The sequence below is a fragment of the Typopeltis vanoorti genome, chromosome 3 (genome assembly GCF_054136105.1).
Source record: "Typopeltis vanoorti isolate ZY-2024b chromosome 3, IOZ_Tvanoo_1.0, whole genome shotgun sequence".
NCBI classification, from domain to species: domain Eukaryota; kingdom Metazoa; phylum Arthropoda; class Arachnida; order Uropygi; family Thelyphonidae; genus Typopeltis; species Typopeltis vanoorti.
Genome location: NC_143551.1, coordinates 106,814,737 through 106,830,772, shown reverse-complemented (window position 1 = coordinate 106,830,772; position 16,036 = coordinate 106,814,737). Strand labels below are relative to the sequence as shown.

General features: G+C 35.7%; 1 protein-coding gene across 1 annotated transcript in view; it reads right to left on the bottom strand.

Moving 5' to 3' along the window:
- Nucleotides 1-15,342, bottom strand: part of MAPk-Ak2 (MAP kinase-activated protein kinase 2) — a 119,988-nt gene extending 104,646 nt beyond the window's left edge. Inside the window, exon 1 of the mRNA XM_090390468.1 lies at nucleotides 14,673-15,342. Within this exon, the coding sequence (XP_090246594.1) occupies nucleotides 14,673-15,053 (381 nt within the window). The 5' untranslated portion in view covers nucleotides 15,054-15,342. The remainder of the gene's footprint in view (nucleotides 1-14,672) is intronic.
- Between the last annotated feature and the right edge of the window lie 694 nt (nucleotides 15,343-16,036).

Genomic DNA, 16,036 nt, shown 5'->3' with positions numbered 1-16,036 from the left:
ATCTTGGTTTTTAATATTAAAACATCCACCCATAACTGATCTTAGCTTTGCTGATGATGTTGTACTTATTGATACAGAACCAACAAATGCACAAAAACATCTCAGTCTACTAGAGGCACAGGCTAAACTTATTGGTCTGCAGATCAACATCCAAAAGTCCAAAGTATTCTCAATAGGTTGTGAAAACTTTATACTTCATATCAACAATAAACCCTTAGGAAGAGTAAAGGACTTTCAATACCTTGGATTGTACATCAGCAATAGAGAAAATTATATCAGAAAATGTAAACAGCTGGCTCCTCCAGTCTCCAATAACAAACTTTGCCCCATCTGGAAATCATCATTAGTATCATTAAAGACAAAATTAAGACTATACCATGCAACCAGTAGATCCATCTCTTCTTGTATGGTTCTCAAACCTGGACAATAAGCATAAAAAACAACAACTACAGATCTAATTAACTCCCTTGGAACTACATATCTCAGACTGACCCTTGGATACACCTGGATGGATCGCGTCACTAACTCTGCAGTGCTAAATCTGGCTAAACAAGAACCACTTGTCAGTATAGTCAAAAAACTACAACTCAGATGGATTGGGCATCAACTCAGACATCCTGAAGTCTTGCCCTTTTTGGAATCCCTCATCCTGTACAGACCAGAAGATGGAAAACGCAGCAGAGGAAAACCATGCAAACAATTTTGGCAATACATATGTGAAACGATCAGTAGGTTGAACTGCAAAACTCCATCTGACATCTACCAGTTAGCTCAAGATAGAGACTTGGAAGACCATAATTTGCAATATTTAATTTTTAATATAAATCTCTTTTCCCTTTTCATATTGTGAATAAACTATGTATGATCCTGTGTGAAAGGGTGTCCAAAGCATGGTCTTCCAGTCCAGAATTATCATAATAATGGTGATGATTGTTATTTTTATGACTATTTTGCTTGTTTTTGTTTAGGAGTGCCTCTTTTTTTAAATGTCATTGGCTTTTTACTCAAGAATTCTTAGGGCATTGCAGATGTATTTTAGATACAAATATATGTAGCATAATAGAAGAAAAGGTATGTGCGAATTTTCTTCTATTATGCCACATATATTTGTCTCTAAAATACATCTGCAATGCTCTAAGAATGCTTGAGTAAAAAGCCAATGACATTAAAAAAGGGGCACTCCTAAACAAAACCAGGCAAAATAGCCATAAAAATAATAGTTTTTAGGAGGAGTAACATGAGATTTTTTTCCCAGAAATAATACCTATAGGTAACGATTGTTTTTATATTCTCCAAGAAAGATGTTAACAGATCTTCCTCTCTGTCCACAGTAGACCAAGTCACAGTCACATGGAAGCTCACACTCCGGGATATGCGAGAGGTGGAGTTTATCCTTAGGAGAGCAGAGTAGATTAGAGTCGCTAATTTAACATGTAGTGTGAAGGTTATATTTTATTAGTACTTTGGTTATCTTTTCAGACCTTGGACATAGAGAATAGGAATAATGGTGTTTTGTTCTTGTGTTTGAGGAGAGGAAAGTAGGCAAGAATGTATTATGATTCAAAAGAAAAAAGTCCATATATTGTTGAAGAAACCATGAATAGGTTTAAGGAGATGTATGATAAGTATTGTGTTAATACTTATCATGTGGATAGAGTGAGTATCCTATGATGAGTTTTTTTGACTACATGGAATGGAGTCAAGGTATTGCCCATATAAATAACAATAATTATTATTATTGAAAAAAAGTGACTTCTTGGCCCAAAGAAATCATAAACAAAATAAAACTTGTTCATGTTAATTATTACATGACACCTAGAAGGAGTCCAAAGACTCATCGAGGGAGGGCACCTACTCTACAACTCTCCATCTCCACCACTCAATTCATCAACTACAATGAACCACAACTACCATCATCATCTATCACTCACCACCACCACCACTAGTATTTTCACAGAAATCACAAACATCCATGCCCACAACAGGATTCAAATCTGAAGCCTTTTGGCTGGAAAGCGGATACGCTAACCACTCGGCCAACCAGGCCTATTTATGGAAGTAGCTAAACTCCACAAATTTAATATGCTAAGTTGGATGCCACCTTAATGGCAACTCCTCTACTTTTATAAAAAATTTTATCCATTTAATTTAGTCAAAAATCACACCATTAAAAATATGAACATAATGGTTAGTCTTTATTCACTAATGTACTGCTAACAGACACTCTAAAACGAATAGTCTAAACACCCCCCCCCCATATCTTCAAATTATTCTGATTTACTATGCATGTGAGTTACTTTACATGGTAAGGAAAAATCTACAAACAGACTAAATGATACTTCTATAGTCCCCACCCAGCTAACTTTTACATGGGCTACTTTGAAAATAAAATACTTACCACAGTTACATGGAAGCCCTCAGTGTGGTTTAGCTGTGTTGATGTGTCTTGCCATCTGGCACCCCATGGACAAGACACCTTGGATTCTTTTGTTTCCTACCTAAACAGTCAAATCCATCCCCCCCCCAAATTCACTTCACAGTAGTAGAAAAGAATCTTATAACTGTTTGCCTTTTCTTGATACATTAGTCGCCCAGCTTTCAGATGGTTCACTATCTTTTTCCATTTACAGAAAAATCATTTACACACACAGGAAGATCTCTACATAAACAATCGCATCATCATCCAGCTCAACAGTATGGTATTCTTTAAATATTACATACAGGTATAAGGCTATTTGTTCTAATGATGCAGCTCATTACACTGAACTTAAATATCTTTGCTATACTTTCCTGGCAATAGCTACAGCTCCTACAAAACAGACAAAATACTACATGGCCCACTACTTCCCCTCCTCAAACACACAAGAACAAAACACCACTATTCCTATGTCTGAGATACATATGAAAATATAGCTAAATATAGTACTAATAAAATACATCCTTCATACCACATGTTAAATAGCAAAACTGGACAATTCCAAAATGTTAAGAATACGTGTGTAGAGGCTTAAGTGCTGTGAGGACATCATGTTGGAGGCTTAATGGATTTTTTACAACACTCAAAAAGAATTAAAATAGACTTTAATACTTCCTATATTTCGTCCTAGTCACTAGGACATCTACGGGGATTACAAAAAAATTAATGTAACATATGCACAAATAACAAACAATACTAAGCCCAACCACGTGGGTGACACTGACGGGTGACAGTGTCACCCACGTGGTTGGGCTTAGTATTGTTTGTTATTTGTGCATATGTTACATTAATTTTTTTGTAATCCCCGTAGATGTCCTAGTGACTAGGACGAAATATAGGAAGTATTAAAGTCTATTTTAATTCTTTTTGAGTGTTGTAAAAAATCCATTAAGCCTCCAACATGATGACAAAATGTTAAGAGTTTCATTCCATGATGGTGAAATAGTGAACTTCACTGACAAAAGGTGTTAGAAAGATGGAAGATGAAAGCACAGTAATGAAAGAGCAGAAGAATGATGAGATAGTAATAAGAGAAATAGCATACATAGACGGAATCTTTCACAGGACATCTTCATTAGAAAGGTGCCAAATATGGATATGAGAGAGTAAAGACAAATCAAGAAGAGCAATGATTGGAAATGGGGCAATGTGTGCATTGTGTAAGAGGAACGTGCAGTTTATAGATGTATGGAATAAAATGATGCAAAATTTTACCTGTCATGAAAAAAAAAAAAAAAAATGTACCTGCCCAAGTCCTCCCTCCTCCATTTTTTTTTTTTTTTAATGATATGTCTTAATTTAAGTCAACAGAAGTTCCATAAATGATGGTGCTGTATCACTGTTAGGAGAACATTTCCACTGTATTCAGAAATGTTCCAAGAAGAAGAATCCAATAAATAACAAGAACAGGAAGGGCAGTAAAAACAACACTGAATTTTTTTTTTGTAAAATATAATTTGTTACATTAATTTTTGTTAATAGAATACCCTCTGTCCAAAAACAAACCAAACTTTTGATAAAAAATAAAACACAGGCCAATTATAATTATTCACATAATTTATTTCAAACAATATACTCTCCCTCAGCTTCGATACAGCATTTGGCATGGTCAATTAATTCGTTAAATGAGTTTTTTAATATCGGTTTTTGGGATACTGTTGCTTGAACATTTTCAATGGTATCGTATCGCTTTCCTTTCATCGGCAAATGAAATCAAGATATTCATACTGTACGTGACGAATTCTCGCTATCAATCGCTTCAAAACTTCGAGATAAAACTCACCATTGACTGTTTGACCAGGCAGAATGAATTCTTTGTGGATAATGCCCTTGGAATAGTGGAAACAAATCAGCATTGTCTTTACTTTTGACTTCTCCAAGTGACTTTTTTTCAGATGCCCCTCTTCTGGTGGGCTCCACTCAGCACTCTGGTGCTTTGTTTCAGGCTCATACTCAAAACACCATGTTTCATCACCAGTAACGATTGTTTCAAGAAAGTTTGAGTCCTTACAAGCAGTTTTAATGAGCTCCTTGCAGTGTTCAATTCAATACATTTTTTGGTCGTCGGTCAACTTGTGGGAAACAAATTGCGAATTCAATTTACGAAGGCCCAAAATGTTGTGCACAGTTGACTTTTGGAATCCCCAATTCATCTTCAATCAATCTCACTGATGATTTCTGGTCTCCTTTGATGAAATCACGCACTTTTTGAATGTTAACTTCGCTCAGTCCAGTTTTTTGATTGCCCGGCTTTTCGTCGTCTTCAAGCGTCTCACGACCACTTTGAAATTGCTTAATTCACTCATAAACTTGAGAACAGGATAAGCATTCATCACCATATGCTTTTTGAAGCATTTGATGCATTTTGGTAAGACTTTTACCAAGTTTAACACAAAAATCAATTGCAGCTCTCTGTTTGAAACTCATTTTCCGACCGTTCGTCGAAACACACTGCCATTCTTGGAACAATAACTCGGCTTCTAATGAAACAAATGTCATAAACAGTTGACACAACACTAATGACGGTTACCGCTTTTGACAACAAAAAGATACAAGAGGTAGCGCCACTAGTTTCTTCTATTTTTGAAAAATTTGGTTTCTTTTTGGACAGAAGGTGTATATTACACATATTCTTCTGTGTGTTCTTAAAAGTTTAAAAATGTTTTGGAAAGTTATTTTTCATGAAATAAAAAATATTATACTCATGATAAAAGTTTAATGGAGTGAAATAGCACTAGGAAATGATTAAAAATAATTTTATGTTGCCTTTGTGTTACAAGTCTCAATTTGTAATCTCTGATGATTCCTCTGTAACAGATGAAATATTGGAAGCATTAAATATCATTTTTAATTGTTTCCTAGTGCTGTTTCATTTCATTAAACTTTTATCATGAGTGTTTTTTTTTTCCCATTAAGCCTTAACACATGAAAAAATATTTCATGCAGTCTGCAGCTACTCACCATGGGCAAGTATATTTGTTAAGCCCTGCTAATAACTATTGTGATAAATTCATTCTGCACATTTCATGTATTTTCCTTGAATATCTTCAATTCAAAACCAGTGAGATGTGATCCATAATCCAATACTGGCACTAGATACTTGAAGCTTCATTTCATTAATCTTTAGTAGCTGTCCTACCAATGATTTCTGAACTTAAATTTCCAATCAGCCAAAATCCATTCAACTCATATCCATCTAATATACTGTCTTCCTATCACACACACACACACACACACACACACACACACACACACACACACACACACACACACACACACACACACACACACACACACACGCGTGTATATTTGCTCACATTTTGAAACTCACTTCATTATTCACTGTTCCAATCTTTCTAAAATCATGCTATAAAGATCTATCATCTGATCAAGTTGCTACTCTGTCCAACTTCATGTCATCAGCAAAGAGAAATACTATTCCAAATACCACTTCAATGGCTATGTCATGGTACCTATCCTGCTAGGTGATTATTCATATCTCTGTGGCAGAACTATCAAATCTTAGGTATAAACATGATTTTTTGGATTTCAGCAATTACCCTGGTATAATTACTTTTTAACTACTTCATAAAAAAACATGCAGATAACTTTCCAGAATATTTTTTTGTTGATCACCACTTCTTGGAATTGGCACTTCTGCATTAAATTTGATTATTTCTTTCGCTCATTTCATAAATGTCCATGCCACAGTGTTCAAATCCCAAGTCTGTTAAATGGAGATCTTATCCACTTGGCTAAACAAAGCAGCTACAGTCCTGTTAGGTGAACAGTGTATATTTGTATGTATATATGCATATGTGAAATTAGTGAAACACAATCACAAACATCCATGCCATAGCAGGATTCAAACCTACAGCTTATTATATAAGTAAAGTGGATATTAAATCTAGCATCATTTCAAAGCCAAATGTAGAAACTATGAAAGTTTCATAAGGCAAGTTGACCAGTGAGCCTATGGGAATACAATCCCTGGCATTCACGAGTTGCCTTAGCGTGGACTAATAGAAGACATAGGCACTGCCCAAGCATCTATATATTTGCCCTTTATTAGTCCACTTTGATAAAGAGCTTATTGGTTGGAGAGCAGATATGCTAACCAATTGGCAATCCAGGCTGGGATAACAGTAAATATAAACCACTATATAAAATTAGTACTAACCTCAAACCTGTTACCAAGATTGAGTAATCAGAAGTGACTAGATTAACACAATAGTGTTGTTCCCTGTACGATTCTGTTTCAAGGAAAGAGGAAAACCTAAGCACTCAGGTTAGGTCAGAAGAATAAGATTTATAAGTTATGGGGTTAATGAGCACACTGGAGACACAGGTATGGGAAAATGCCTGTCCATTCTCTTGACTAACCATTATTTAGAGCATCTTAAGGAAACACTGTTTTTTTCCATTCATCCAGAACAATCTTTCTGGGTCCATTATGCTAATGAATACTTTATTAATTTGGCTACATCCTGAAAATGACTTGATGTCTTATAATAAATAATAATAATAATAAAAAGAAGTCTTCATCCAGAGATCAAATTCACTACAGGAAAGTAAACTGAATGTGCTATTCTGTGGAGAAGAGAATACCAGAACTAAATCCAGCATAGAGTCCTACATGTCCTTCACACAACATGGGGTTAATAATGAACACAGGATCCTTTGGAAGAATGTGCACTTGTCCATAAATTGTTTTAAACAAAAATGATTGCTCAAGGAGAGCTCTGAGGCTTTGTGATATCACCAATTTAAAATCATCAACTTCCTGATGTCCCCTCAGGGAATGTATATGACTATGATAATACTACATGAAAAGTTTACATCATTACTAACTTCCTTTCACCACAAGGGTTGTACCTGTGCTTTGTGAGATTTGAGATAGCCTGCCAGAGAATGGCTACTTTAGAATCACCATTTAGTAGCATTCATTTGTTGCATTTACTAGTCTCCAAATACTGATGACTACTCAAACCTCTTTACATTCCTTTCCGTGAAACTTGACCATATGCAATCCAGCTATCTAAAAATTCAGATCATCTTCCTAAGTGACTTCAAATTCCACAATTACAACTGGCCCCCTTTTTCCAACACCACCAACCAAGCTGGAGAAGTCTTCGCTATAAGTAACGACCTAATGCATATTGTACATCTACCTACTCAAATTACTGATAATCCTCTTCACACTCCAAGTACTCTGGATCTCTTTTTGACCAGTTTTTTTTTTTTTTTTTTTTTAATTCATCTCGGCAACTCAGACCAATTTTGTACAAGTCTGCTCTCTCACAGAACACCCTTTCTCAAACCACTCATGATATCACATCCTCTGGAACTATAAAGGTGCCAATTGAGATGACCTCCAGAATTTCTACTTCTTTCCTTGGTCCGACTACTTGCCTCCACTCATCTGACCTTAACATATGATCTGAACAAGTCAAACAAATTATCCTCAATGACATGAAATCCTTCATCCCCAAATCTTTATTCATTTTCCAAGCCTAGGTTCAACAGAAAGTGTATCAAAGCAGATGAAGAAAAATTCAGCTTACCACAGGTGGCTTGCATCAAGAATTCCAGCTTCATGCTCTGCCTATATCAAAAGTGTTTTATCAAGGGTTCTGAAATATGTGTAATATTTCAATGACCCAATAATAACTGTTGATTACACTACAGTTATTTGGATTCCTTAATTATTATTATTACACAGATATCTCCATGGAATCAGAAGGCTCATCATGAAGATCCATTAATGCCACAATACCTATTATATCTCTCCTTAAACTCATTCACTGAGGAAGCACTCACAACCACCTCTAGTAAATTCATGAAGTAAACTATTCCATCCATTCACCACCTTCAAGTAAAATATGTAATCCTAACACCATTGCTAACCACACTCTTACACAATTCCTCTTTTCTCTCCCTTTTTGGCATGTACCAAAAAAAAAGTTTTCAGTTTCAATCCTATAAAATCCCTTAATTTAAATGCTTTATCATGTCTCCTCTTTTTCATCTATCAACTACATGAAGCCCACAGAGCGCCAATGTATTCTCATAGGTAGCATGTGCAGTAATCAGATGTCGTCTTATTAAAACCATATATAGGGGAACAATAACCTCCTCACTAGCCCCATCAAGGGTTCTGAAATATTTGTAATTCTTCCTAAACTTCACTGCTTTACATCACCCACAAACACTCCCAAAGTCTCCGGCCTCATCAGCTTCCTGCAGTTCAGTTCCATCAATATAGTACACATCTTGTGATCTCTTCCCAAAGGGCATCACCATATACTTGGACACAAAACTAGCAGTCAATTACCTTTGCCATACTTTGCTAGACTATTTAAGTCTTCCTGCAGGTTCTCTCTACATCAACCTCATTTATCGTTGCTCTTCCAAGTTTAGCATCATCGTCAAACAACTGAATATTTACTACTAAATCATTTCCTATATTACTGATATACAAATTCTTCCATGTTCCAAGGAACCGGCAGCATCATTAGTATGCCTGTTTAATAAGTCCTACAACAGCACATTCCAAGGGAGCAGAAAGAAGGTAAAATTGTTCCATTGCACAAAAGAGGTGACAAGGCTGTGGCTACAAATTATAGGCCAATCTGTACATTCAAAATTGTGGTGAAAAGTAAGATACAGAAATGGGTTGATAACAGCAGTATTCTCTGTGATTATCAGCATGGGTTTGTTAAAGGGAGACCATGTTTTATTAACTTACTTATATACTATAATAAGATTATAGTATATAATATTATTATAACCAATGTAGATAGTATTTTATTTATTAAATCCAATGTTATAAAATTACAATTTTTAGCTAGTGCGACATCTGCTGCTGCTTAGAGTTTAGAAATTTTGATATACATGGCTGGAGCGTTGTTTCTGAGAGACGAAGAAATTTTTGGTGGACCACCAGGAAAAATGACTAAACAAAGAGTATGTGTTTATGACTGACCGGTGCCGGTCTGCAGACCACAGGTTGAAGAACAAGGGACTAGAGTACTTGAATACATTGCATGAATGAGCAGGTGAGTGGAACCATCAGTTCACTGTTGCAAAGTGTAAGGTTTTGAAATTTGGCAAGTAACAATGGAATGCAAAGTATACACTGTTGTGTCGGAAAAAGTGCCGATTCATTTTTAATGAGTCATCCTATTTCCGACCCAACATAAAGTAACGTTAAAAACCATGGATATGGACATGCTTATGCCTCCAGAAGAAAATGTGCATTTTGGTAACTCAGAACTGTGTCTAACCATTTTTTCTAGTAGATATTAAGTGAATTTTGAGAAACCCATAACTTAAAAAGATAATGTTTGTAGATTATTTAACAAAGGAAAATTATGTATAAATGCTGAAAGATGTATATAAGATGATATATGTATTGAGCCATGTCAAAAACAGTTCGGAGTTGCGGTGACTAATCGGCCACCGCTATGTGCATGACGTAGTAACCTAGAGAGGGCGCTCACATTGACTATATAGGTTTCGACTCGTAATTCAATCGCTCTCTTATTTTTCTGTTCCTGGTTCCCGATCCAAGTGCTGGATAGCTGTGAAGCTTGCTGCCGTACCCAGCAACATTCTCACGTTGCTGTGCATGCCGTGTCGATCGTAGCCACAACCGAGGAATGCGGCAAGAGTTCCAGAAAAGAGCCGTTGGCTAGTCATGCCAACATATAAATTAGCAAAGAGGTGATTTTTTCGAAAAGGATAGAAGTATGTCACAGAAGCCATAAGAAATATACGGTGAGGAAACCCGGAAGTCTAATTAAGGAAATCCCAACAACTACCAGAAAAGCAAGAACGGTAAGGTGCAAGTTTTCGTATTATAATTGAATAATAACCAAAGAGGGTATAGGAACCAGAGGGTTAAGGAGCTCCATATGGTCAACTTCCATTTTGTATCTAAAGAACTGTTTCTTTTGGACATTTCTGTCTACATCTAAAGAGCAAGTGACACCCTAAGCTTAAGCTGAGCTGGGAATCAAGATTTCGAACTGTTTATGTTGGAAGAAACATTTATATCATTGTGTTAAATTTAAATTTGAATATTAACTGAATTTTGGGGGAGGATAAAACCCGAGCATAAGAAAGAATATTGGCCCATATGAAATTTGCAAGACGGAGAACCTCTGATATGCTCCATACTAGGATTGTAGAATGTATCTATGTATATGTGTTATTCCTATATATAGGAACTGAGCAACTCTGTAAGAATTAACCGAGCATGAATGTAGTTACACAAAGAAGAGTATGAGATCGTTAGAATAAGATTTTGGATACATTAAAAAAAAAAAAAAAAAAAAGAGGGGGGGGGAGTTCAGGCTCTCTAGAATTGGAATTTCTAACTAAAGTGTATATATGTATTTGTCTAAATAAATGTATTTCTTTAATTCAAACCTCATGAGCCTGTCATTGTTCTGAGAATTGAGTTACCATTTGTTAAATTTCGGACCATGCATAAGTAATAGGGGAATCCATTAGCAACTAAGAAAGGGGGACCACAACTGTAAACCACTCGATCCCTATATTGTTTTTCAGTAGATTTAGATTGTGTGTCAGAATTCAGTTGCCGGCTGGTGCAGTCGACTTAAAAGAATATAAATTTGTCGGCAACGGAATAGCCGAGAATAAGTAAGATAAGTAAATAATATAACTAATAATAACAACAGGGTAGTACAAAGACATAACACTTTGTGGGGAAACTTTAAAGTAGATAGAGGAAATGGGAGATCTGGGAATGATGGTAGATAAGGACCTGAAATTTAGGGACTGCATTAATCCATATATGTGACCAAATCTGTGACATTGATCCATATGGATCAATGTCACAGATTTGGTCACCATGAAAACCTGGTGATAAGTATATATTAGAAAGGTTCCAGAAAAGTAGTCAGTGGTATGTGAATATGGACTATGAGGACAGATTGAGAAAATGTAAACTGCAAAGCCTCATGAATAGGAGGAGGGGGATATGATTGAGACATATAAGCTAGTCAGAAGTTGTTATCAGGATGACACATGGAAAATTTTTCATAGAATGGGAGGGGATAGAAAAGAGGTCATCCTAAAACTGTATAAAGGAGGGCATGAGCAGAGGAGTGAAGAGCGTGTTCTTTACATGGAGCTACTGCTATATTGGATGAAGAGTTAGAGGTTCATGAAAATGAGGTGGAAGAGCTGCTGCATAACCTGGATAAGAATTTGTCTATAGGGACAGATGGAGTATCACCCATATACTAGAGGAATGTTCAGCCGAGTTGGCTAGACCCTTCGCATGTTTGTATAATAACTCGAGTCTCAGTTCAGTAATGATATTACAGGAATGTATGATAGGTCCATTGTACAAAGGTAGTGTAAAAACTGATGTGTAACTACTGACTCATCAGTATCTTTGGTGGCAATGAAGATTTTAGAAAAGTTGATAAGAACTTACATACAGAAATGGGTATACACACAAGCTATACTCTGCAAGGAGCAGCATGGGTTTATTAAAGGAAGGTCGTGCTTTAGCAGTTTGCTCATATTTTATAACAATGTTACGGCTGAGTTCAATAAAGGGAATGGATCAGGGGATGGTCCAAGTCAAGACAGACAGATATCGAAAAGTGGTATATTGTGGGTTTGAATCTGCCAAATTTAAGGTGACCAGTGGTGTACCTCAGTCCTTGGGCCATTAATGTTCAATCTGTACATTAATGACATCATGCAGGGTCAAACATCAGATGCACAATTGTTTGTCAATTATGCGAAGATAGGCAGAGCAATCAGGGATGCTACTGATATTCAGCACTTATAAAATTATTTGAATAGGCTGAAAATTTGGGCAAATGAAAATGGCTATCAGTTTAATGTTAGTAAGTGTAAAGTCATTCACTCTGGCATGATTACAGTTCCAGCGACATATTATATTCGCAGGGTTATGATGCAAGAAACCGAAGAGGCAAGGGATCTTGACATATTGGTGGATAAGAATTTGAAGTTCAAAGGTCACATAGCAAAAATATTGTGATGTTGAAGTGAACCTTGACATGTAAGGATAAGGAAGTCGTTTTGCCTATTTATAAGGCTTTGATAAGAACACACCTGGATTATTGTGTGCAGATTTGGTCTCCTGGGTTCCAAGGAAATAAAGAAGCTGTGGAAAGGGTGCAAAGAAGAGTTACAAAGATTATATCTGGATTATGGGATTTAGATTATGAGGACATATTGTAAATATGTGGAATAGAGACTCTGGTTAACAGGAGCAAGAGGGATGATATGACAGAGGTCTATAAACATTTGAATGGATGTTATAGGATATCAGCAAATGAAATTTTTTGTTACATGGAAGGTGCGAAGAGAATATAGGGACAGCCGAAGGGATAAGAGCTAGGTTTTTCTCCCAGAGAGCAGTGAGTGATGGAATAGTTTGCCTTTAGGGTAGTGAGTGCATCTAGTGTGAATGAATTTAAGGGAAGGTATGACAGCTAGTTTGGATGATTCATAGCCTCCCTCGAGGTCTCATATAATAATAATAATAACAAGAGCATACAAAGAATTTGGAATAAGCAGTAATCACATCTAGTCTTTAAGCAATATAAAAAATGAGTAGCACATTTGGGGGGGGGGGGGTTGCAGGTAAATATTTTAGCAAAAAGAATCAAAATTGTATAACTGAGATATATATAAACATTATTTGGGGGAAAAAGTTAGAAAAGAAGAACCAAACTGTTGAGATAATGGCAAAATCTGAAATACCAAGAAATCACATGGACACAAAGTGATGTGTGCAAGAACTGAAAAAATAAACATGAAATTAAGGAAGCATCCTATGACAAGAAGAAATCACATAGAGCTCTTGTCTGCAAGCATATCTGCTTTACTAGACATGCTTGTACACAATACAAACAAAAATGTAAGAAAAGCTATGTAAAAAAAAAAAAAAACACGTAATGATGGAATGAATGTAGAATATAAATATCATGAAGATGATATTCAGAAAGCTTTTTAAGGTGAAACACCCACACAAGATTGTTAGCCTACAATATATTAGTACCTTGGGTGGGCTAACTGGTAGTCGGGAAATCCTGCTCTAGAAACTAATCTTTTCAATTAAAACCACTTCAGGCCTCCACTACACAAGGTGGTCGTCCCTCTTACGAACACACATGCCCATGGTGAAATTGGAACTCGCAGCCTGTTACGTGGGAAAAAATATGCTAACCACTTGGTCAACCATCAGTCAAAGTCGGACTTCGCTCACTTTAAACGGCAAGGTTATTATACCGAAAATATGGAAGTGTCAATTCGCTGAAGATGCCTTCATTATTACTTTTTATCACACTATATGTAGTAAATATGTTCACCATGAAAGGAAATGCACGTACGCCAGATGCGCAAGAGAATAAAAAGCGCTTCATATACGATCTGTACCCATTACGAGTATACAGAAGTTACTAGTTACCAAATATCAAAATGTATCAAGAAGCAAAAGATATGACCTTTTCACTGAATAATTGATATAGTGATATATTTCCAAATACTTTAAGCAGAAAGCTTATAAAATCGCAGTTTGGAAATAAATGAAGGATTAAAGCGTTAATTTTGTTGTTTAATATAATACATGATAATATAATCGTATTAAACAGCATCATGATCTCCACTTATCAAAGATCTGGCTGAATGGCGTGTAGAGAAATAAAAAATATTTTAAGAATTAAGTGCAACAACTAATACTGACGAATCAAATTACACATGAATAAGAAGATTTATCACTTCCGTTGGAATGAAAAAAAAAAAAAAGTGCTTTTAAATATACTTTAACTCAATTACTCAATGTAAACAGATAATTATACTCTGTTTTATTCTCTTTTTTTCAGTCTTGATAATATTAGTTAGGTAAAGCGAATAAAAATCTAATAACGTGGGAATCGGATAAGCTGATTTCCTCGTTTTGTGTCCAAATAGGAAAGAAAAGGGAGAGAATAAGTAAAAAATGACGTCAGCGCAAACACATGCCGAAAAATGGCCATTGCATGATACAGTTACATACTTATGAAATGTTTCTGATATTCATGAACTATATCAAAAGTGATGGTAATTACTAAAGATATTGCTAATTATTTCGTCCATATCTTACCTTATTGCACCACATAATGTACAGATAATTCCAAATACTCACTTTTAATGCATACTTTTGTCCACTTTTCTTGTCATAGCATTCTACAACTTTCCCATTAATTCCAAGACCTAGCACTCTATCTGTGATGGAATAATCAGAAGTAATTATAGTAGACTTGGGCGCTAATGGCGATCTTGCATTTCCTAATTTTTCGAATCCACTCATGATCAATGAAACTTTCTCTAAAACACGATTATAAGCTTTAACAAGAAAAGGCGCAATTTTGCGGGAAGCATATATAATAACAATCACCTTGTTTTCATCTGCATAAAGTGGTTGAATATTTACGTTCAGTAATGAAATATGAAAACACTGTTTTGAAAACACTGCATTACATTTATTAGCCTCATCGAACAATTCCAGACCGTCCCACCAAGCCATACAAAAGTTATCTCGGAACTGAATCGCAAGCTTTACGTACTCTTGCTACCAGATGATCCACAAACACAAGAATTACCGGGATTGCATAAACAAGAGCAATTCTTCGAAGTGCGGATTTTTTGAATAAGTGACATTGAGTCAACCTTCACTATAATACACGCATACTGTAAATACGCGTTTAGAGTGCTTCTGGACAGTCCAGTCATACATATTTGCTCCAATAACACAAGTTGGTTATTAGCGTGGCAAACGCAACATTTCTGCTAACTTTGATCTAGTGGCAAATAACTGAAAAAAAAAAAAAAAATCACTAACTACTTAACACATTGTACGAGAAGCTGTGTACTAGACAGCGCCGCTCCGTGAACAAAAATTGTTTCAAGTTCATACTGCAAATGTACTCACAGTAATTATCGCTATTATTTTTATGGCGTGAATATGGATTGCATATGAAATAAAGCAATTGTAATGCTTTATTTCAACTAGCTGTAAATTCGATTAATTTAATGGTGAAATCCAAAGTATCCCTAGTTATAGATCAGCTATTTCATGTTCTTCGTTATTACCTGCCCAACTTCCTTTAACTGAAAATTAACAGATGTATTAGCTAAGCAGTTGATTGCTTATTGCGGTTCTCCTTATACAAAGAAAATGTTGATTATCCTAGTTGACAGCGAGGAAAGTCAGCTTGGAAAATTGACAAACAGGATAAGCCAACAATTTAATATTAGTATGTAGTCAGTATTTGAAACACATGAAAAGTAAACAAATATCGAAATGGAAGGCAGTTTGAAAAATTCACTTAAATGCGTACTTTTAGCTCAATAGTTTTTAACATTTTTTAAACAACAGAAACTGGGGTTTTCCCCTATATTTGGCTATTAAATATGGATGCATCCATTATATTCTCTGTTTAATATCTTGCTTATACCAAAGGCGGAGTAATCATGTTTGACATCCCCATCTCCCTGGCCAGTGGCCAA